General features: G+C 42.5%; 1 protein-coding gene across 2 annotated transcripts in view; it reads right to left on the bottom strand.

The window, feature by feature from the left end:
* KPNA4 (karyopherin subunit alpha 4) overlaps positions 1-25674 on the bottom strand; it is a 148246-nt gene that overhangs the window by 61703 nt on the left and 60869 nt on the right. Inside the window, exon 1 of one of the 2 annotated variants that reach the window (XM_077290644.1) lies at positions 5978-6223. The exons of the other annotated variant lie outside the window; for it this stretch is intronic. Within the exon in view, the coding sequence (XP_077146759.1) occupies positions 5978-6046 (69 nt within the window). The 5' untranslated portion in view covers positions 6047-6223. Of the gene's footprint in view, positions 1-5977; positions 6224-25674 lie in introns of those variants that run through there. 2 annotated transcript variants of the gene reach the window in all.

Genomic DNA, 25674 nt, shown 5'->3' with positions numbered 1-25674 from the left:
ATCTTGTAATCCACACAGGGTTCCAACTCCACTGAGAGGTCACTGGACCTATAGATAGAGCCTCTCCCCATTAGCCATGCCCTGCCTAAGCCACGGAGCTTGGCACCCTAGGGTCACAATAGTGGTGCCCCCAGCTTAACGTCTGCTGTGCCTATATATCCCTTGCCTGCCTAGTGTCATAACGGGGGGGGGGGGGGTGTTCTAGATGGATAAATATGTTACAATTCACTAAAAACTCAAACTTAATACATATACATGACTAAGGATGCAGAGTCTTAAAATTATGTTACAAATTTCGAGAGTTAATAAAACAAAGTCCTAGTACAGGTACCAAAGACTAACTCCAACAAAGACTGAATCTTTGGGAATTCCATCTATCTTCAAACACATTTTTATAAGTAGAGGGATGGTCAGGTTAGATTGGTGAAGAGCTCTGACCCTATATCAAGCCGCTGCCTGCCAGCGGAGGTTGGCACCCTTACTGTAACAAGTGGTGCCCCTGCTACTCGACAGCTCACCCTGGTCCTCCCTAACCTATTTACAGTGGAGACTACTAGGAACACAGGCCAGGCAAACAAATTGTACAAAACACCAATCACAACAAAGCCCATCCCGCAATAGAAAATAATGAATTCCTTAATGGGAAGATAAAAGCACCTAGTAACGTATTGCATTCTAAATTATAGGTGTCCTACAAATAGAATAGTTCTACCTATTCAGACTCAATCAGTCCACCCTTGAAAACATAGCATTGGCAAGTGTCAAGCTTTAACTTATCTGATCACATATCGTGCCTCTATGCGTTCCCCCTTTCTGGTGTTGGGTTTATCAGGAGGCATTGGTGAAGGAAACCTTCCATAGCACAAGGAGGTTCTGCTGGGAGAGATGTGAGCACAGTGGAAGCAGTGTGCCTAAACTACATCCAACATGGTCATGTATGGCTCTAGTGCATAGAGAACAATCCACTTAAAGAGGACCCGTCTCTAGGCCAAAAGAGGACAGGTTTTGCTCTAATTTTATTCCCGCTGCTCCACTGAGTATTCCGTTTTTCCTTCTGTTTTTTTAAATCCATCACAAGGTTCTAGAGATACATTCTTTATCTACTGCTAATTCACATGATCTTTACAATGGGGCAGTGATCACATGGTAAAAACCAAGGACTGTGTAAAGACACTCCAGAGAATCCCATGAGCCAAGCCCTGGAGAAGTACGGTAACTATATCTCTGGAACGGTACAGAGGCCCAAGAGCCAACGGTGCTCCTTCTCTTCTGAAAGCTGCTGCATGACCAGTCAGCAGTACAAACATATAAAAAGGTATTGCCGTATTTGTAATAGCATAATGATTTACAGGGTACTTTTTTTATTAGCAGTTTGAAACAATGTCATATTTGAAGTAAACTTGTAAAAAATGTAATTTTTCCATTTTCACACAGCTTAATGGTAAACAAAATTGGTAAAACACCTGTCCGGTAAAAACGCTCATTACACCCCTACATGAAATCCCTAAGGCAGGGGAGAGGAACCGAACCCCAGGCCCGTGGGGCTGTTTACGGCCATCAATTACCTTTCATCAGGCCCCTGTGCAGATTTTCGAGCATTGCAGTGCTTGGGCCAGCTGCTGTATTTTGACTGCCACTGGCCCTTTAATTTTTGTTTTGCTCCATGAGCATGCACACAGTCTTCACTACTGAATGCTGAGACACGTGTAATAAAAGATTACGCTCTGACACCAGTGCCAGCATCAGGACGCACTTTGTGGGTGGGGTTAGTAAGCAGTTTGTATTGAACTACTGTACCCAACTTATATAGAGTCAGAGTCGGTTCATTTTATACCGACAACACGAGCCTGGCAAATACCTCCAATTAAAAACGTAGCATAGTTTTTCTGATTCCCTATGTCTCTTTCCTTATGCGCAGGCATTGCAGGACCTTAGGTATCCATGGTTACAACCACTAGAAACTGTCACTATATCAGTGGTCGTAACCCGATACCCAAGGTCCTGCAATGCCTGCTCATGAGGAATGACAGTGAATCAGAAAAACCATACTACATTTTTTGCTCTTTACTCCCACCGTGTATTCCGTTTGCTTGGTTTTAATCAACCATGTCCATGATACCAGAGATATGGGCCATTTTATTTAATGCTGACTATGTGGTTTTTACTAATGGACGCAGGTCACAGGATACTCCGGGGGGGGGGGGGGGGGTGTCACTACATTACTTTGCATAATTATCCTGTGAACAACGCCCCCTTAGTAAAGGCCATTAAAATTAGCACTAAATAAAAAGGCCCAGATCTCTGGAACGAACCTGAAAACGTGTGGATGAGATTTATGGGCTTGCAACCACTTTACTATGACTATTCTATGTTGTAGAATCCCTGACACAATATCCAGATGGAAAAGCTGCAAAACAAAAGAAATAAATAGAAGCCTTTTCATGTGAACCTACTCTAGCACTTCTGTTTGATCTCCAGTGAACACTGATGGAAATAGAGAAGATGTTTACACCTACGGTTAGTGGGGCACGCTGAAGTGTACCAGCATTTATGAACCCATACGTCTGCTGGACTGACGTGCCTGAAATGTGACCTAATATTACATGCCGGACAATAAGTCGCAGAATAAGGGTAAGTTCACACAGGGCGTTTTTGCTGTATTTTTTTATGCTAATTTTCAGCTGCTTTTTACAGTACCAGCAAAGCCTATGAAATTTCAGAAATCTCATGCACATACTGGTTTTGTGTGTGATCAGTATTTTGTGCTTTGCTGCATTTTTAGACATACAGCATGTCACTTTCAGCGCTTTCTACCCATTGACTTGAACAGGTGTTGAAAAAACGCTGCAAAAACGCAGGTATTATTTGCTACGTTTTTGCTACTGAAAAGTCAAGGACATTAACATGGACAAAGAAAAAAAAAAAAAAGGCACCAAAAATGCACCAAATTCGCAACAAAAAAAAACAAAAAAAAAACCACACACCTAAGGCTACTTTCACACTAGCGTCGTTTGGAATACGTTGCAATGTGTCGTTTAGGAGAAAAAACGCATCCTGCAAAGTTGTCTGCAGGATGCGTTTTTTCCCCATAGACTTACATTAGCGACGCATTGCGACGTATGGCCACATGTCGCATCCGTCGTGCGACGGATGCGTTGTATTTTGGCGGACCGTCGGCACAAAAAAAATGTTACATGTAACTGTTTTTGTGCGTCGTGTCCGCCATTTCCGACCGCACATGTGCGGAACTCCGCCCCCTCCTCCCCGGACATTACAATGGGGCAGCGGATGCGTTGAAAAACTGCATCCGCTGCCCCCGTTGTGCTTTTATTTCACAGCAGTAAGTACACCTGTGCCCCCCGGAAAACATAACTCATCAGCAATAATGTAGACTCCTTATTAGTTACGTCCATAAGGCATCATCAGAGAATAGGGGGTGCGGTGACAGCAGACCTTCACCTACCCGCAACAAATGGATGGACACAATATACCAGCTTATGACATCTAACATGTATATACCTGAATATAGTTAGGACTGCTTTGATATGGGTATACCTTGGCTATTGGTAGAGCGGCTTAATATACATTTTTTGCAAAAAAAACGTATCAACCAAATACCCTGTTTTTTTCCATCTTTTTACTAGCACTTGCTGTTCACTGTGATTTTTTTGCAACAGAGTGTTTTTGGTTTTACTGTGCTTTTTTGTGTTTTCAAGTCTCTTAGTGGTGTGAACATGTCTCTACTGGCTTGTTCACTGTGCGCGCAGCTCATGTGTTCTGGTTTTACATTATTATTTATATAGCACCATTAATTTCATGGATCTGTACATGAGAAGGGGGTTACATACAAATATTACCATAAACTAATAATGACTGACTGGTACAGAGGGGAGAGGACCCTGCCCTTGCGGGCTTACATTCTACAGGATGATTAGGGAAGGAGAGGTGGCTGCTCAACATATGCAAATCCATGCCCATCACTCGTACACCTATATACCTTGCACGGCGCCCACCATACACACACACCCCTATATACCTTGCACGGCGCCCACCATACACACACACCCCTAAATACCTTGCACGGCGCCCACCATACACACACACCCCTAAATACCTTGCACGGCGCCCACCATACACACACACCCCTATATACCTTGCACGGCGCCCACCATACACACACCTATACACCTTGCACAGCGCCCACCATACACACACCTATACCTTGCACAGCGCCCACCATACACACACCTATATACCTTGCACAGCGCCCACCATACACACACACCCCTATATACCTTGCACGGCGCCCACCATACACACACACCCCTATATACCTTGCACGGCGCCCACCATACACACACACCCCTATATACCTTGCACGGCGCCCACCATACACACACACCCCTATATACCTTGCACGGCGCCCACCATACACACACACCCCTATATACCTTGCACGGCGCCCACCATACACACACCTATACCTTGCACGGCGCCCACCATACACACACCTATACCTTGTACGGCGCCCACCATACACACACCTATACACCTTGCACAGCGCCCACCATACACACACCTATACCTTGTACAGCGCCCACCATACACACACCTATACACCTTGCACAGCGCCCACCATACACACACCTATATACCTTGCACAGCGCCCACCATACACACACCTATATACCTTGCACAGCGCCCACCATACACACACCTATACCTTGCACAGCGCCCACCATACACACACCTATACCTTGCACAGCGCCCACCATACACACACCTATACCTTGCACAGCGCCCACCATACACACACCTATACCTTGCACGGCGCCCACCATACACACACCTATACCTTGTACGGCGCCCACCATACACACACCTATACCTTGTACAGCGCCCACCATACACACACCTATACCTTGCACAGCGCCCACCATACACACACCTATACCTTGCACAGCGCCCACCATACACACACCTATACCTTGCACGGCGCCCACCATACACACACCTATACCTTGTACGGCGCCCACCATACACACACCTATACCTTGTACGGCGCCCACCATACACACACCTATACCTTGCACAGCGCCCACCATACACACACCTATACCTTGCACGGCGCCCACCATACACACACCTATACCTTGTACGGCGCCCACCATACACACACCTATACCTTGTACAGCGCCCACCATACACACACCTATACCTTGCACAGCGCCCACCATACACACACCTATACCTTGCACGGCGCCCACCATACACACACCTATACCTTGTACGGCGCCCACCATACACACACCTATACCTTGTACAGCGCCCACCATACACACACCTATACCTTGCACAGCGCCCACCATACACACACCTATACCTTGCACAGCGCCCACCATACACACACCTATACCTTGTACGGCGCCCACCATACACACACCTATACCTTGTACAGCGCCCACCATACACACACCTATACCTTGTACAGCGCCCACCATACACACACCTATACCTTGCACAGCGCCCACCATACACACACCTATACCTTGCACAGCGCCCACCATACACACACCTATACCTTGCACAGCGCCCACCATACACACACCTATACCTTGCACAGCGCCCACCATATGACAGGGCCGGTCCCCACCACACACATGACAGGCTGCGCCCACTGGAGGCGGCACACAATGGCCGGTCCGGGACATGCCGCCGGTGCGGGGACTCCTATACGCGGTACGTGCCGGCAGGACTAGGCCGCAGCTCGCACCGGGGCAGGGCGGAGGATTACACGGGAGCCGCCCTCCTATAACGCGGCTGAGGAGCGCTGTCGGCCGCCTCCTCCCTCCGGCCGCGGCCCCACATTCCTCCGTCAGGGCCGGAGGCACGACGTCACAGCTGGGCCCGGCAGCGCAGGTGCCCGGGGGGCGGTGTGGCGGCGGCGGGAGCCCGGAGCAGGGCGCGGGGTAACTACCTCTAGGTCGCGGCCTTTGTTCTTGAAATTCTTCAGCCGCTGGTTGTCCAGCTTGTCGTTGTCAGCCATGATGGGAGCGCCGGGGCCTCGGTGTCAGCACGACAAGACTCGGGGAGAGAGCACGTAGCACTGTGGTTCGCTTCTCAGGGCAGGGACGAGAACGCTGGAGCTCCGCCTGTCCGGTTAGCGTCGCAGCCAGCCCGCTCTCCTGCCGCTCGTCTGGGCGGAATGCCGGTAACAAGAAAGGGTAGAGGCTAAATCCAAGTCGGCTAAAGGACCTCTGCCCATGTGACCGGAAGGGGCGGTGCCTCTTCCTCCATAGAACAGACAGAGCAGACGCGAGGAAGCTGTGGATGTCATGGCGGGATTTTGTGCAGGATTTGGGTTTGGACCGGATTCAAGTTAGTCTGCAGTTAGCTATTAGATATTAGTTAGTTATTCGATTTTCATGTATGGCAGTAAGCTATTAGTTATTAGTTAGGTATTCGATTTTCCATGCATGGGGAATTATACATAGACTGGATATTGTTTGGGTAAAATTTTGATCAGGACTTTGAGATGTTTATTTTGCCTACTTGTGGTCCTGGGTTATTCACATAAATCTCTTTCGTCGCACATAATCAAACGCACTCAATCGTACTTAAGTTCAATTTGAAAAGAGGTACCCTGGACCACTAGCACTCAAAATGACCAGCTCAATGTCCTGAACAATATTTGCCCAAAAAAATACCAAGTCTATGTGTAGTTCAGAAGTTATTCACGTAAATCGCTTATGTCGCGAATAAACAAACGCACTCAATCGTCCGTAAGTTCAATTTGAAAATAGGTACCCTGGACCACTAGCACTCAAAATGACCAGCTCAATGTCCTGAACAATATTTGCCAAAAAAAATATCAAGTCTATGTGTAGTTCAGAAGTTCTTCACGTAAATCGCTTATGTCGCGAATAAACAAACGCACTCAATCGTCCGTAAGTTCAATTTGAAAATAGGTACCCTGGACTACTAGCACTCAAAATGACCAGCTCAATGTCCTGAACAATATTTGCCAAAAAAAATATCAAGTCTATGTGTAGTTCAGAAGTTATTCACGTAAATCGCTTATGTCGCGAATAAACAAACGCACTCAATCGTCCGTAAGTTCAATTTGAAAAGAGGTACCCTGGACCACTAGCACTCAAAATGACCAGCTCAATGTCCTGAACAATATTTGCCAAAAAAAATATCAAGTCTATGTGTAGTTCAGAAGTTATTCACGTAAATCGCTTATGTCGCGAATAAACAAACGCACTCAATCGTCCGTAAGTTCAATTTGAAAAGAGGTACCCTGGACCACTAGCACTCAAAATGACCAGCTCAATGTCCTGAACAATATTTGCCAAAAAAATATCAAGTCTATGTGTAGTTCAGAAGTTATTCACGTAAATCGCTTATGTCGCGAATAAACAAACGCACTCAATCGTCCGTAAGTTCAATTTGAAAATAGGTACCCTGGACTACTAGCACTCAAAATGACCAGCTCAATGTCCTGAACAATATTTGCCAAAAAAAATATCAAGTCTATGTGTAGTTCAGAAGTTATTCACGTAAATCGCTTATGTCGCGAATAAACAAACGCACTCAATCGTCCGTAAGTTCAATTTGAAAATAGGTACCCTGGACCACTAGCACTCAAAATGACCAGCTCAATGTCCTGAACAATATTTGCCCAAAAAAATATCAAGTCTATGTGTAGTTCAGAAGTTATTCACGTAAATCGCTTATGTCGCGAATAAACAAACGCACTCAATCGTCCGTAAGTTCAATTTGAAAAGAGGTACCCTGGACCACTAGCACTCAAAATGACCGGCTCAATGTCCTGAACAATATTTGCCAAAAAAATATCAAGTCTATGTGTAGTTCAGAAGTTATTCACGTAAATCGCTTATGTCGCGAATAAACAAACGCACTCAATCGTCCGTAAGTTCAATTTGAAAAGAGGTACCCTGGACCAGTAGCACTCAAAATGACCGGCTCAATGTCCTGAACAATATTTGCCAAAAAAATATCAAGTCTCTGTGTAGTTCAGAAGTTATTCACGTAAATCGCTTATGTCGCGAATAAACAAACGCACTCAATCGTCCGTAAGTTCAATTTGAAAAGAGGTACCCTGGACCACTAGCACTCAAAATGACCGGCTCAATGTCCTGAACAATATTTGCCAAAAAAATATCAAGTCTATGTGTAGTTCAGAAGTTATTCACGTAAATCGCTTATGTCGCGAATAAACAAACGCACTCAATCGTCCGTAAGTTCAATTTGAAAAGAAGTACCCTGGACCACTAGCACTCAAAATGACCAGCTCAATGTCCTGAACAATATTTGCCAAAAAAAATATCAAGTCTATGTGTAGTTCAGAAGTTATTCACGTAAATCGCTTATGTCGCGAATAAACAAACGCACTCAATCGTCCGTAAGTTCAATTTGAAAATAGGTACCCTGGACTACTAGCACTCAAAATGACCAGCTCAATGTCCTGAACAATATTTGCCAAAAAAAATATCAAGTCTATGTGTAGTTCAGAAGTTATTCACGTAAATCGCTTATGTCGCGAATAAACAAACGCACTCAATCGTCCGTAAGTTCAATTTGAAAAGAGGTACCCTGGACCACTAGAACTCAAAATGACCAGCTCAATGTCCTGAACAATATTTGCCAAAAAAAATATCAAGTCTATGTGTAGTTCAGAAGTTATTCACGTAAATCGCTTATGTCGCGAATAAACAAACGCACTCAATCGTCCGTAAGTTCAATTTGAAAATAGGTACCCTGGACTACTAGCACTCAAAATGACCAGCTCAATGTCCTGAACAATATTTGCCAAAAAAAATATCAAGTCTATGTGTAGTTCAGAAGTTATTCACGTAAATCGCTTATGTCGCGAATAAACAAACGCACTCAATCGTCCGTAAGTTCAATTTGAAAATAGGTACCCTGGACCACTAGCACTCAAAATGACCAGCTCAATGTCCTGAACAATATTTGCCAAAAAAAATATCAAGTCTATGTGTAGTTCAGAAGTTCTTCACGTAAATCGCTTATGTCGCGAATAAACAAACGCACTCAATCGTCCGTAAGTTCAATTTGAAAATAGGTACCCTGGACTACTAGCACTCAAAATGACCAGCTCAATGTCCTGAACAATATTTGCCAAAAAAAATATCAAGTCTATGTGTAGTTCAGAAGTTATTCACGTAAATCGCTTATGTCGCGAATAAACAAACGCACTCAATCGTCCGTAAGTTCAATTTGAAAAGAGGTACCCTGGACCACTAGCACTCAAAATGACCAGCTCAATGTCCTGAACAATATTTGCCAAAAAAAATATCAAGTCTATGTGTAGTTCAGAAGTTATTCACGTAAATCGCTTATGTCGCGAATAAACAAACGCACTCAATCGTCCGTAAGTTCAATTTGAAAAGAGGTACCCTGGACCACTAGCACTCAAAATGACCAGCTCAATGTCCTGAACAATATTTGCCAAAAAAAATATCAAGTCTATGTGTAGTTCAGAAGTTATTCACGTAAATCGCTTATGTCGCGAATAAACAAACGCACTCAATCGTCCGTAAGTTCAATTTGAAAAGAGGTACCCTGGACCACTAGCACTCAAAATGACCAGCTCAATGTCCTGAACAATATTTGCCAAAAAAATATCAAGTCTATGTGTAGTTCAGAAGTTATTCACGTAAATCGCTTATGTCGAGAATAAACAAACGCACTCAATCGTCCGTAAGTTCAATTTGAAAAGAGGTACCCTGGACCACTAGCACTCAAAATGACCAGCTCAATGTCCTGAACAATATTTGCCAAAAAAATATCAAGTCTATGTGTAGTTCAGAAGTTATTCACGTAAATCGCTTATGTCGCGAATAAACAAACGCACTCAATCGTCCGTAAGTTCAATTTGAAAATAGGTACCCTGGACTACTAGCACTCAAAATGACCAGCTCAATGTCCTGAACAATATTTGCCAAAAAAAATATCAAGTCTATGTGTAGTTCAGAAGTTATTCACGTAAATCGCTTATGTCGCGAATAAACAAACGCACTCAATCGTCCGTAAGTTCAATTTGAAAATAGGTACCCTGGACCACTAGCACTCAAAATGACCAGCTCAATGTCCTGAACAATATTTGCCCAAAAAAATATCAAGTCTATGTGTAGTTCAGAAGTTATTCACGTAAATCGCTTATGTCGCGAATAAACAAACGCACTCAATCGTCCGTAAGTTCAATTTGAAAAGAGGTACCCTGGACCACTAGCACTCAAAATGACCGGCTCAATGTCCTGAACAATATTTGCCAAAAAAATATCAAGTCTATGTGTAGTTCAGAAGTTATTCACGTAAATCGCTTATGTCGCGAATAAACAAACGCACTCAATCGTCCGTAAGTTCAATTTGAAAAGAGGTACCCTGGACCACTAGCACTCAAAATGACCGGCTCAATGTCCTGAACAATATTTGCCAAAAAAATATCAAGTCTCTGTGTAGTTCAGAAGTTATTCACGTAAATCGCTTATGTCGCGAATAAACAAACGCACTCAATCGTCCGTAAGTTCAATTTGAAAAGAGGTACCCTGGACCACTAGCACTCAAAATGACCAGCTCAATGTCCTGAACAATATTTGCCAAAAAAAATATCAAGTCTATGTGTAGTTCAGAAGTTATTCACGTAAATCGCTTATGTCGCGAATAAACAAACGCACTCAATCGTCCGTAAGTTCAATTTGAAAAGAGGTACCGTGGACCACTAGCACTCAAAATGACCAGCTCAATGTCCTGAACAATATTTGCCAAAAAAAAATATCAAGTCTATGTGTAGTTCAGAAGTTATTCACGTAAATCGCTTATGTCGCGAATAAACAAACGCACTCAATCGTCCGTAAGTTCAATTTGAAAATAGGTACCCTGGACTACTAGCACTCAAAATGACCAGCTCAATGTCCTGAACAATATTTGCCAAAAAAAATATCAAGTCTATGTGTAGTTCAGTAGTTATTCACGTAAATCGCTTATGTCGCGAATAAACAAACGCACTCAATCGTCCGTAAGTTCAATTTGAAAAGAGGTACCCTGGACCACTAGCACTCAAAATGACCAGCTCAATGTCCTGAACAATATTTGCCAAAAAAAATATCAAGTCTATGTGTAGTTCAGAAGTTATTCACGTAAATCGCTTATGTCGCGAATAAACAAACGCACTCAATCGTCCGTAAGTTCAATTTGAAAAGAGGTACCCTGGACCACTAGCACTCAAAATGACCAGCTCAATGTCCTGAACAATATTTGCCAAAAAAAATATCAAGTCTATGTGTAGTTCAGAAGTTATTCACGTAAATCGCTTATGTCGCGAATAAACAAACGCACTCAATCGTCCGTAAGTTCAATTTGAAAAGAGGTACCCTGGACCACTAGCACTCAAAATGACCAGCTCAATGTCCTGAACAATATTTGCCAAAAAAAATATCAAGTCTATGTGTAGTTCAGAAGTTATTCACGTAAATCGCTTATGTCGCGAATAAACAAACGCACTCAATCGTCCGTAAGTTCAATTTGAAAAGAGGTACCCTGGACCACTAGCACTCAAAATGACCAGCTCAATGTCCTGAACAATATTTGCCAAAAAAATATCAAGTCTATGTGTAGTTCAGAAGTTATTCACGTAAATCGCTTATGTCGAGAATAAACAAACGCACTCAATCGTCCGTAAGTTCAATTTGAAAAGAGGTACCCTGGACCACTAGCACTCAAAATGACCAGCTCAATGTCCTGAACAATATTTGCCAAAAAAATATCAAGTCTATGTGTAGTTCAGAAGTTATTCACGTAAATCGCTTATGTCGCGAATAAACAAACGCACTCAATCGTCCGTAAGTTCAATTTGAAAAGAGGTACCCTGGACCACTAGCACTCAAAATGACCAGCTCAATGTCCTGAACAATATTTGCCAAAAAAAATATCAACTCTATGTGTAGTTCAGAAGTTATTCACGTAAATCACTTATGTCGCGAATAAACAAACGCACTCAATCGTCCGTAAGTTCAATTTGAAAAGAGGTACCCTGGACCACTAGCACTCAAAATGACCAGCTCAATGTCCTGAACAATGTTTGCCAAAAAAAATATCAACTCTATGTGTAGTTCAGAAGTTATTCACGTAAATCGCTTATGTCGCGAATAAACAAACGCACTCAATTGTCCGTAAGTTCAATTTGAAAATAGGTACCCTGGACTACTAGCACTCAAAATGACCAGCTCAATGTCCTGAACAATATTTGCCAAAAAAAATATCAAGTCTATGTGTAGTTCAGAAGTTATTCACGTAAATCGCTTATGTCGCGAATAAACTAACGCACTCAATCGTCCGTAAGTTCAATTTGAAAAGAGGTACCCTGGACCACTAGCACTCAAAATGACCAGCTCAATGTCCTGAACAATATTTGCCAAAAAAAATATCAAGTCTATGTGTAGTTCAGAAGTTATTCACGTAAATCGCTTATGTCGCGAATAAACAAACGCACTCAATCGTCCGTAAGTTCAATTTGAAAAGAGGTACCCTGGACCACTAGCACTCAAAATGACCAGCTCAATGTCCTGAACAATATTTGCCAAAAAAATATCAAGTCTATGTGTAGTTCAGAAGTTATTCACGTAAATCGCTTATGTCGAGAATAAACAAACGCACTCAATCGTCCGTAAGTTCAATTTGAAAAGAGGTACCCTGGACCACTAGCACTCAAAATGACCAGCTCAATGTCCTGAACAATATTTGCCAAAAAAATATCAAGTCTATGTGTAGTTCAGAAGTTATTCACGTAAATCGCTTATGTCGCGAATAAACAAACGCACTCAATCGTCCGTAAGTTCAATTTGAAAATAGGTACCCTGGACTACTAGCACTCAAAATGACCAGCTCAATGTCCTGAACAATATTTGCCAAAAAAAATATCAAGTCTATGTGTAGTTCAGAAGTTATTCACGTAAATCGCTTATGTCGCGAATAAACAAACGCACTCAATCGTCCGTAAGTTCAATTTGAAAATAGGTACCCTGGACCACTAGCACTCAAAATGACCAGCTCAATGTCCTGAACAATATTTGCCCAAAAAAATATCAAGTCTATGTGTAGTTCAGAAGTTATTCACGTAAATCGCTTATGTCGCGAATAAACAAACGCACTCAATCGTCCGTAAGTTCAATTTGAAAAGAGGTACCCTGGACCACTAGCACTCAAAATGACCGGCTCAATGTCCTGAACAATATTTGCCAAAAAAATATCAAGTCTATGTGTAGTTCAGAAGTTATTCACGTAAATCGCTTATGTCGCGAATAAACAAACGCACTCAATCGTCCGTAAGTTCAATTTGAAAAGAGGTACCCTGGACCACTAGCACTCAAAATGACCGGCTCAATGTCCTGAACAATATTTGCCAAAAAAATATCAAGTCTCTGTGTAGTTCAGAAGTTATTCACGTAAATCGCTTATGTCGCGAATAAACAAACGCACTCAATCGTCCGTAAGTTCAATTTGAAAAGAGGTACCCTGGACCACTAGCACTCAAAATGACCAGCTCAATGTCCTGAACAATATTTGCCAAAAAAATATCAAGTCTATGTGTAGTTCAGAAGTTATTCACGTAAATCGCTTATGTCGCGAATAAACAAACGCACTCAATCGTCCGTAAGTTCAATTTGAAAAGAGGTACCGTGGACCACTAGCACTCAAAATGACCAGCTCAATGTCCTGAACAATATTTGCCAAAAAAAAATATCAAGTCTATGTGTAGTTCAGAAGTTATTCACGTAAATCGCTTATGTCGCGAATAAACAAACGCACTCAATCGTCCGTAAGTTCAATTTGAAAATAGGTACCCTGGACTACTAGCACTCAAAATGACCAGCTCAATGTCCTGAACAATATTTGCCAAAAAAAATATCAAGTCTATGTGTAGTTCAGTAGTTATTCACGTAAATCGCTTATGTCGCGAATAAACAAACGCACTCAATCGTCCGTAAGTTCAATTTGAAAAGAGGTACCCTGGACCACTAGCACTCAAAATGACCAGCTCAATGTCCTGAACAATATTTGCCAAAAAAAATATCAAGTCTATGTGTAGTTCAGAAGTTATTCACGTAAATCGCTTATGTCGCGAATAAACAAACGCACTCAATCGTCCGTAAGTTCAATTTGAAAAGAGGTACCCTGGACCACTAGCACTCAAAATGACCAGCTCAATGTCCTGAACAATATTTGCCAAAAAAAATATCAAGTCTATGTGTAGTTCAGAAGTTATTCACGTAAATCGCTTATGTCGCGAATAAACAAACGCACTCAATCGTCCGTAAGTTCAATTTGAAAAGAGGTACCCTGGACCACTAGCACTCAAAATGACCAGCTCAATGTCCTGAACAATATTTGCCAAAAAAAATATCAAGTCTATGTGTAGTTCAGAAGTTATTCACGTAAATCGCTTATGTCGCGAATAAACAAACGCACTCAATCGTCCGTAAGTTCAATTTGAAAAGAGGTACCCTGGACCACTAGCACTCAAAATGACCAGCTCAATGTCCTGAACAATATTTGCCAAAAAAATATCAAGTCTATGTGTAGTTCAGAAGTTATTCACGTAAATCGCTTATGTCGAGAATAAACAAACGCACTCAATCGTCCGTAAGTTCAATTTGAAAAGAGGTACCCTGGACCACTAGCACTCAAAATGACCAGCTCAATGTCCTGAACAATATTTGCCAAAAAAATATCAAGTCTATGTGTAGTTCAGAAGTTATTCACGTAAATCGCTTATGTCGCGAATAAACAAACGCACTCAATCGTCCGTAAGTTCAATTTGAAAAGAGGTACCCTGGACCACTAGCACTCAAAATGACCAGCTCAATGTCCTGAACAATATTTGCCAAAAAAAATATCAACTCTATGTGTAGTTCAGAAGTTATTCACGTAAATCACTTATGTCGCGAATAAACAAACGCACTCAATCGTCCGTAAGTTCAATTTGAAAATAGGTACCCTGGACTACTAGCACTCAAAATGACCAGCTCAATGTCCTGAACAATGTTTGCCAAAAAAAATATCAAGTCTATGTGTAGTTCAGAAGTTATTCACGTAAATCGCTTATGTCACGAATAAACAAACGCACTCAATCGTACGTAAGTTCATTTTGAAAAGAGGTACCCTGGACCACTAGCACTCAAAATGACCGGCTCAATGTCCTGAACAATATTTGCCAAAAAAAATATCAACTCTATGTGTAGTTCAGAAGTTATTCACGTAAATCGCTTATGTCGCGAATAAACAAACGCACTCAATCGTACGTAAGTTCAATTTGAAAAGAGGTACCCTGGACCACTAGTACTCAAAATGAACATATAAATGTCCTGAACAATATTTACCCAAAAAAATATCAACTCTATGTGTAGTTCAGAAGTTATTCACGTAAATCGCTTATGTCGCGAATAAACAAACGCACTCAATCGTACGTAAGTTCAATTTAAAAATAGGTACCCTGGACTACTAGCACTCAAAATGACCAGCTCAATGTCCTGAACAATATTTGCCAAAAAAATATCAAGTCTATGTGTAGTTCAGAAGTTATTCACGTAAATCGCTTATGTCGCGAATAAACAAACGCACCCAATCGTCCGTAAGTTCAATTTGAAAAGAGGTACCGTGGACCACTAGCACTCAAAATGACCAGCTCAATGTCCTGAACAATATTTGCCAAAAAAAAATATCAAGTCTATGTGTAGTTCAGAAGTTATTCACGTAAATCGCTTATGTCGCGAATAAACAAACGCACTCAATCGTCCGTAAGTTCAATTTGAAAATAGGTACCCTGGACTACTAGCACTCAAAATGACCAGCTCAATGTCCTGAACAATATTTGCCAAGAAAAATATCAAGTCTATGTGTAGTTCAGTAGTTATTCACGTAAATCGCTTATGTCGCGAATAAACAAACGCACTCAATCGTCCGTAAGTTCAATTTGAAAAGAGGTACCCTGGACCACTAGCACTCAAAATGACCAGCTCAATGTCCTGAACAATATTTGCCAAAAAAAATATCAAGTCTATGTGTAGTTCAGAAGTTATTCACGTAAATCGCTTATGTCGCGAATAAACAAACGCACTCAATCGTCCGTAAGTTCAATTTGAAAAGAGGTACCCTGGACCACTAGCACTCAAAATGACCAGCTCAATGTCCTGAACAATATTTGCCAAAAAAAATATCAAGTCTATGTGTAGTTCAGAAGTTATTCACGTAAATCGCTTATGTCGCGAATAAACAAACGCACTCAATCGTCCGTAAGTTCAATTTGAAAAGAGGTACCCTGGACCACTAGCACTCAAAATGACCAGCTCAATGTCCTGAACAATATTTTCCAAAAAAAATATCAAGTCTATGTGTAGTTCAGAAGTTATTCACGTAAATCGCTTATGTCGCGAATAAACAAACGCACTCAATCGTCCGTAAGTTCAATTTGAAAAGAGGTACCCTGGACCACTAGCACTCAAAATGACCAGCTCAATGTCCTGAACAATATTTGCCAAAAAAATATCAAGTCTATGTGTAGTTCAGAAGTTATTCACGTAAATCGCTTATGTCGAGAATAAACAAACGCACTCAATCGTCCGTAAGTTCAATTTGAAAAGAGGTACCCTGGACCACTAGCACTCAAAATGACCAGCTCAATGTCCTGAACAATATTTGCCAAAAAAATATCAAGTCTATGTGTAGTTCAGAAGTTATTCACGTAAATCGCTTATGTCGCGAATAAACAAACGCACTCAATCGTCCGTAAGTTCAATTTGAAAAGAGGTACCCTGGACCACTAGCACTCAAAATGACCAGCTCAATGTCCTGAACAATATTTGCCAAAAAAAATATCAACTCTATGTGTAGTTCAGAAGTTATTCACGTAAATCACTTATGTCGCGAATAAACAAACGCACTCAATCGTCCGTAAGTTCAATTTGAAAATAGGTACCCTGGACTACTAGCACTCAAAATGACCAGCTCAATGTCCTGAACAATGTTTGCCAAAAAAAATATCAAGTCTATGTGTAGTTCAGAAGTTATTCACGTAAATCGCTTATGTCACGAATAAACAAACGCACTCAATCGTACGTAAGTTCATTTTGAAAAGAGGTACCCTGGACCACTAGCACTCAAAATGACCGGCTCAATGTCCTGAACAATATTTGCCAAAAAAAATATCAACTCTATGTGTAGTTCAGAAGTTATTCACGTAAATCGCTTATGTCGCGAATAAACAAACGCACTCAATCGTACGTAAGTTCAATTTGAAAAGAGGTACCCTGGACCACTAGTACTCAAAATGAACATATAAATGTCCTGAACAATATTTACCCAAAAAAATATCAACTCTATGTGTAGTTCAGAAGTTATTCACGTAAATCGCTTATGTCGCGAATAAACAAACGCACTCAATCGTACGTAAGTTCAATTTAAAAATAGGTACCCTGGACTACTAGCACTCAAAATGACCAGCTCAATGTCCTGAACAATATTTGCCAAAAAAAATATCAAGTCTATGTGTAGTTCAGAAGTTATTCACGTAAATCGCTTATGTCGCGAATAAACAAACGCACTCAATCGTCCGTAAGTTCAATTTGAAAAGAGGTACCCTGGACCACTAGCACTCAAAATGACCAGCTCAATGTCCTGAACAATGTTTGCCAAAAAAAATATCAACTCTATGTGTAGTTCAGAAGTTATTCACGTAAATCGCTTATGTCGCGAATAAACAAACGCACTCAATTGTCCGTAAGTTCAATTTGAAAATAGGTACCCTGGACTACTAGCACTCAAAATGACCAGCTCAATGTCCTGAACAATATTTGCCAAAAAAAATATCAAGTCTATGTGTAGTTCAGAAGTTATTCACGTAAATCGCTTATGTCGCGAATAAACTAACGCACTCAATCGTCCGTAAGTTCAATTTGAAAAGAGGTACCCTGGACCACTAGCACTCAAAATGACCAGCTCAATGTCCTGAACAATATTTGCCAAAAAAAATATCAAGTCTATGTGTAGTTCAGAAGTTATTCACGTAAATCGCTTATGTCGCGAATAAACAAACGCACTCAATCGTCCGTAAGTTCAATTTGAAAAGAGGTACCCTGGACCACTAGCACTCAAAATGACCAGCTCAATGTCCTGAACAATATTTGCCAAAAAAAATATCAAGTCTATGTGTAGTTCAGAAGTTATTCACGTAAATCGCTTATGTCGCGAATAAACAAACGCACTCAATCGTCCGTAAGTTCAATTTGAAAATAGGTACCCTGGACTACTAGCACTCAAAATGACCAGCTCAATGTCCTGAACAATATTTGCCAAAAAAAATATCAAGTCTATGTGTAGTTCAGAAGTTATTCACGTAAATCGCTTATGTCGCGAATAAACAAACGCACTCAATCGTCCGTAAGTTCAATTTGAAAAGAGGTACCCTGGACCACTAGCACTCAAAATGACCAGCTCAATGTCCTGAACAATATTTGCCAAAAAAAATATCAACTCTATGTGTAGTTCAGAAGTTATTCACGTAAATCACTTATGTCGCGAATAAACAAACGCACTCAATCGTCCGTAAGTTCAATTTGAAAATAGGTACCCTGGACTACTAGCACTCAAAATGACCAGCTCAATGTCCTGAACAATATTTGCCAAAAAAAATATCAAGTCTATGTGTAGTTCAGAAGTTATTCACGTAAATCGCTTATGTCACGAATAAACAAACGCACTCAATCGTACGTAAGTTCATTTTGAAAAGAGGTACCCTGGACCACTAGCACTCAAAATGACCGGCTCAATGTCCTGAACAATATTTACCAAAAAAATATCAACTCTATGTGTAGTTCAGAAGTTATTCACGTAAATCGCTTATGTCGCGAATAAACAAACGCACTCAATCTAACAAATTTTGCCCCCAAAATTCAGAACTCTATGTATTTTTGAAGAATTATACAAAATATGCTAACTCCACATGTGAAACATTTTATCGGTACCTCACTGTTTGCTATCACAACTTACTTGAAGTTTCCATAAGGGCTTAACCCACTAATCTATGTTTAATTCAAGGGTTGTTGAACAGATGCTAAGTTTGTGTGTGAAATTACACTTAATAAAGTTTTATGTCATCAAATTATTTATATGTAATTGTATCGTCATTCTTAACCTTTTTTTTAACTTTACATAGTGGTTCTTGTGTAGACATGGGGGTCAGTGGGTGCTCTCGTCCGCTGTCCCGACCACCTTTACAAAGACAGCATGGACCATGGCTCATCCCAACTGAACGCCCGACCTCCTCAACAGTGGGTGGAACACTACTCATACAACACAGGGTGAGGGAATCACAATATTAAGACTTTCTGGGATCTCCAAACAATTAATGGCATATATCACACAACCAGCAAAACACAAAATGTAACAGGCAACAGTTTCTCACCCTTCCACTGGCTCACCAGGGTTTAGTTTTTGCCCTGTCCGAGACGCCGTAGTATTTGTGACGTCACACGCTGCTTCCTAGCAGCGGCGGCCATTTTTTCATACGCGCATCCAGCATCGCTACCGGCCGGAGCGCTGCTGGCTCTGCACGTTCCCTGAGACGGGCATCCTGATATCCACTCCTGTCGCCGGGTGTCTAATATCTAGAACTATTGACACCTACCACCAGCACCTCTATACCAGCCGTACTTCTATCAAGCCACCCCTGGTAAGGAGCAGAGGTTACTTCTATTTTCAACACATATACTGGCTCTGGTTTTTGGCATTTGCAGTGGCGGCAGTTCATTTGGATTATTATTATTATTACTACTATTTGCTACTACGACTTTTTGCGATTATCATTATTGATATTTATCATTATTGATCCTTGTGTTTTAAATTGATTGGTTTTATATTGATAGTTTTGAGTAATACACATAGTGTGTTTTAGCGCGGTATCATAGTTTTAAATAGTTCTCTTGGTTCACCAGTAGGTGTGACGGGCGAGGCACGGCACCCGTCTGATACCAGCAGCTTGCACACTTACTACCGCACTAGCGCCAGTGTGCTATTGTCTGTTTTTTCCAGGGATTATAATATCCGTTCAACAGAGCTTCCAGGGCTACTTACTCCAAGCCAGCAGCACCCCGCTTTCGGCGGGCACCCACCGAGAACGGAATAATGCCAGATTTAGGAAGCTGACTGAGTACCGCAAATTCTGTAGTCAGGTGACTGGATTGTCCCAAGCTGGATACCATCCTTATGTAGTCTTTGATCTCTCATCCGAATCCTTGCATTCGATGCTAAAGTCCATTTAGTCTTATAATCCATGTTCGGTTATGGCCTGCCAATCGGATCCGCAGATCAAAAATTGGTACCATGCAGCAAGAGAGACTTGGTCACTGGACAGTCCTTCTATACCCCTGAGCTCTCAATTCAGACTTGGGTCTTCATGATTGGTGGAATAAGAGTGTGCTAGATTGGCTAGATTCCAAGCCGCAAACATAATATCCTTAGTACTAATGGTGTCTAAGGGTATGTGCACACGTTGCGGATTTTTTGCAGAAATTTCCTGAAGAAAACCGGAAAGAAAGAAATCCGCATTTTTTTTTTTGCGTTTTTTTTGCGTTTTTTTAGCATTCTGCAAGCGTAATTAGCTTGCAGAATGCTAAAGTTTTCCAAGCGATCTGTAGCATCGCTTGGAAAACTGACTGACAAGTTGGCCACACTTGTCAAACATAGCGTTTGACAAGTGTGACCAACTTGTTACTATAGATGCTGCTTTTGCAGCATCTATAGTAAAAGATAGAACGTTTAAAAATAATAAAAAAAATAAAAAAAATGCTTATACTCACCCGCAGACATCAGATCTCCTCACCGGCGTCCGTTCCGTATAGCTGATGTGTGCGCGCAGGGCCTTACATGACGTCACGGTCACGTGAGCGGTTTCGGCCAATCACAGGACAGTGACGTCATTCGGCAAGGTCCTTCACCGCACACCAGCTACAGGAACCGAAGCCAGCGTGCAGCACAGAGGCGGGAACACTTCGGGGGCCATCAGAGGGTGAGTATAGGACTATTTTTTATTTTAATTCTTATTTTTTGACCACTTATATGGTGCCCAGTGCGTGGAGGAGAGTCTCCTCTCCTCCACCCTGGGTACCAACCGCACATAATCTGCTTACTTCCCGCATTGTGGGCACAGCCCCGTGCGGGAAGTAAGCAGATCAATGGACCCCTAGGTGTGCGGAATCCCCTGCAATTCCGCATTTTAATGAACATGTTGCTTTTTTTTCCGCGATGCGATTTTTTCGCGGAAAAAAAGGCTACATTTGCACAAAAAATGCGGAATACACTGAAAATAATGGGAGGCATATGTTAGCGTTTTTTTCGCGTTTTTATAGCGAAAAAACGCGAAAAAAACGCGAAAAATACTGAACGTGTGCACATGGCCTAACAGAGATGAGATAGAGTCAGCTAATTTACATAGAATCGAGCAATACAATGAAAGGTTAGCATAATTGATTTATACGAGTCTGTGACCTTCCCTGGCAAAGGTAATTACATGAGTCAACAGGAACTGTAAACCTACACTCCTAAAGGTACCTTCACATTAAGTGACGCTGCAGCGATAGCGACATCGATGCCGATCGCTGCAGCGTCGCTGTTTGATCGCTGGAGAGCTGTCACACAGACCGCTCTCCAGCGACCAACGATGCCGAGGGCCGCGCTTAGTAACCCGATGTTTACCCTGGTTACCAGCGTAAAATGTAAAAAAAACAAACAGTACATACTTACATTCGCGTCCCCCGGCGTCCGCTTCCTGCACTGACTGAGCGCCGGCCCTAACAGCAGAGCGGTGACGTCACCGCTGTGCTGTACTTTCACTTTCACTTTACGGCGCTCAGTCAGTGTGGGAAGCGGATGCCGGGGGACGCGAAGGTGAGCATGTACTGTTTGTTTTTTTTACATTTTACACTGGTAACCAGGGTAAACATCGGGTTACTAAGCGCGGCCCTGCGCTTAGTAACCCGATGTTTACCCTGGTTACCAGTGTAAAACATCGCTGGTATCGTTGCTTTTGGTGTCAAACACGACGATACACGCCGGTCTGACGACCAAATAAAGTTCTGAACTTTGTTCAACGACCAGCGATATCACAGCGGGATCCAGATCGCTGCTGCGCGTCACACTCAACGATATCGCTAGCCAGGACGCTGCAACGTCACGGATCGCTAGCGATATCGTTTAGTGTGAAGGTACCTTTAAGGTACCGTCACATTAAGGCTAAGTTCACACGTTGCAGAATTGCCACGGAAATTTCCGCGGCAATTCTGCGCCTCCTGCCGCGGGAATATCGCATGCAGAATTAGCATGCATATACCCGCAGAAAACTAGCGTTTTGCAAGCATAATTAGCTTGCAGAATGCTAGAGTTTTCCAAGTGATCTGTAGCATCGCTTGGAAAACTGACTGACAGGTTGGTCACACTTGTCAAACAGAGTGTTTGACAAGTGTGACCAACTTTTTACTATAGATGCAGCCTATGCCGCATCTATAGTAAAAGATAGAATGTTTAAAAATAATAAAAAAAATAAAAAAAATGGTTATACTCACCTGCAGACCTCAGCGCCGTCCGTTCCTATAGCTGTTGTGCGGTGAAGGGCCTGAGATGACGCCATTGGTCGCGTCAGCGGTCACATGCGGTCTCGCGACCAATCACAAGACACTGACGTCATCGCAGGTCCTTCACCGCCCAGCAGCTATAGGGACCGAAGCGGCAGCGTGCAGCGGAGAGGCTGGAAGACTGCGTGGCCATCGAGGGTGAGTATATCGCTATTTTTTATTTTTATTCTTTTATTTTTTACCAATTATATGGTGCCCAGTCCGTGGAGGAGAGTCTCCTCTCCTCCACCCTGGGTACCAACCGCACTTGATCTGCTTACTTCCCGCATGGTGTGCACAGCCCCGTGCGGGAAGTAAGCAGATCAATGCACTCCTATGGGTGCAGAATCGCAGCGATTCCGCAATTTTAATGAACATGCTGCGTTTTTTTCTGGAATGCGATTCCGCTCAGGAAAAAAATGCAGCATGTGCACAAAAAATGCGGAATGCATTCTATTACATAGGGTGCTTAATGTTAGCGTTTTTTTTGCGGTTTTATAGTGTTTTTATAGTGAAAAAAACGCAAAAAATATGCTACGTGTGCACACAGCCTTAGCGACGCTGCAGCGATACAGACAACGATCCCGATTGCTGCAGCATCGCTGTTTGGTCGCTGGAGAGCTGTCACACAGACCGCTCTCCAGCGACCAACGATGCCGAGGTCCCCGGGTAACCAGGGGAAACATCGGGTTACTAAGCGCGGCCCTGCGCTTAGCAACCCGATGTTTACCCTGGTTACCCGGGGACTTCGCATAGTTGGTCGCTGGAGAGCTGTCTGTGTGACAGCTCTCCAGCGACCACACAGCGACGCTGCAGCGATCGGGATCGTTGTCTAGATCGCTGCAGCATCGCTAAATGTGACGGTACCTTTAGGCCGGGGTCACACTTGCAAGAAACTCGCATGAGTCTCGCACCTCGATACCCGACACTGGCGCCAGCACTCGGGACCGGAGTGTGCGGCTGCATGTATTTCTATGTAGCTGAACGCTCCAGGCCCGAGTGCCGGCGGTAGTGAAGGGTATTGAGGCGAGAGACTCGTGTGAGTTTCTCGCAAGTGGGACCCCGGCCTTGAAAGAAATATGTTTAATTTAAAAAAAAATGAAAAAAAAAAATTGGTGCCAGTGAGGGAAAGCCAGCGACTGGGGGACCAATGTTTGTAGCATGGGAAGGGGTTAATACCCATAGATCTTTCCAGGCTATTAATATCAGCTCGCAGCTGTATATTTAGCCTTTACTGGCTATAAAAATAGGGGGACCCCCAAAAAAAATGACGTTGGGGTCCCCTTATAATTTATAGCCAGAAAGGCTACGCAGACAGCTGCGGGCTGATATTCATAGCCTAGAGAGGGACCATGGATATTGGCCCCTCCTGGCTGCAAATACCAGCCCGCAGCCGCCCCATAAATGGCGCATCTGTGAGATGCACAAATTTCGGTGCTTAGCCTCTCTCTTCCCACTACCGAGTAGCGGTTGGATATGGGGTAATAAGGGGTTAATGTCACCTTGCTATTGTAAATGTCAATAAGACGCCTATCCATTATTAATCCTAGAGTAGTGAAAGAGTTAAAAACAAAATAAAGACACAGCGAGAAAAATGTTAGTATTTTAGTATTATTAATTTAACCATACTTACCATACTTCAGAGCCTGCAAAAAACGTAAAATAATAAACCGTATACTCCCTGTCCGACGCAGTCCAATTAATAACGAGTGTCCCACGATGATCTCCCCCATAGAACAGTGACATCGGGTGATGTCACTGCTCTAAAGGACCTCCAGTGACACACTGACAGGAGACAATGGCTCCTGCAGTGCATCACTGAGAGGTTACTGTAGTTCACTGGTCTCACTTTATGGCAAAAGCTGCATGGGAACTTTCTCACAGCAATGCCAAAAGTGAGACTAGGGACTAGATTTTACAGTGGCGGAGGAATACAGTGCGGAAGGATACCTTCCTCCCGTCATTGTATTCCTGCAGCCCCTAGAGAGCGGTCTCATCAGCTGATGCTGCTGCTCTCCACAGGAAATCGTCGTGGGACACTCGTGGATTTCAGCGGACAGGGAGTATATTGTTAGTGTGTTATTTTAATATTTTTTTTACAGATGACACTGGCTTCGGGGAACAAAGTGACAAGTTATGGTGAGTATGTACTCTATGTTATATGTACTGTATGTCTATGTATGTAATGTATGAATGTATTGTATGTATCTAGTATGTATGTTGTATGTATGTGGTATGTTGTATGTATGTAGTATGTTGTATGTAGCATGTATGTATGTATGTATGTAGTATGTTGTATGTATGTAATATGTTTGTAGTATATAGTATGTTGGATGTAGTATGTATGTTGTATGAATGTGGTATGTTGTATTTATGTTGTATGTATGTTCTATTTATGTAGTATGTTGTATGTATGTGGTATGCATGTATGTAGTATGTAGTATGTTGTATGTATGTAGTATGTATGTTTGTGTTGTTTTTTTTACAATCCACACATTAGCCGGATGATGGGACTACTACTGTCCCATCATTGGCTAATGTGTCAATCACTGTCATTGTAGCAGGCATAGCCGATGGGACTTGTCGTACCATCGGACGATGGCTGAACAAAGACACAAAGACCCCCGGCAGGCCCGCACAGACCCCGGAGAGGCCCGCACAGACCCCGGAGAGGCCCGTACAGACCCCGGAGAGGCCCGTACAGACCCCCAAGAGGCCCGTACAGACCCCTGGCAGGCCCACAAAGACCCCCGAGAGGCCCGTACAGACCCTGATTCTGAATATGTCATCAGTTTTGCCAGATTGGCTCAAGTTTTTGAGATTTTTGGTATCTTATTTATAGCACTTGTTGGTAAATGCGACGCATCATCTCATTAATTTCTTTGGATTAGTACTTGAACTGAGCAGTTCTCAATATAGTTTTGTGTTAATTAGTGTTCTAAAAGTTTGTTCATAGCTTGATTTTTGC

The sequence above is a fragment of the Ranitomeya variabilis genome, chromosome 2 (assembly GCF_051348905.1).
Source record: "Ranitomeya variabilis isolate aRanVar5 chromosome 2, aRanVar5.hap1, whole genome shotgun sequence".
Taxonomy (NCBI): domain Eukaryota; kingdom Metazoa; phylum Chordata; class Amphibia; order Anura; family Dendrobatidae; genus Ranitomeya; species Ranitomeya variabilis.
Note: the sequence above shows the minus strand (reverse complement) of the source record. Positions and strands in the feature narration are given on the sequence as shown.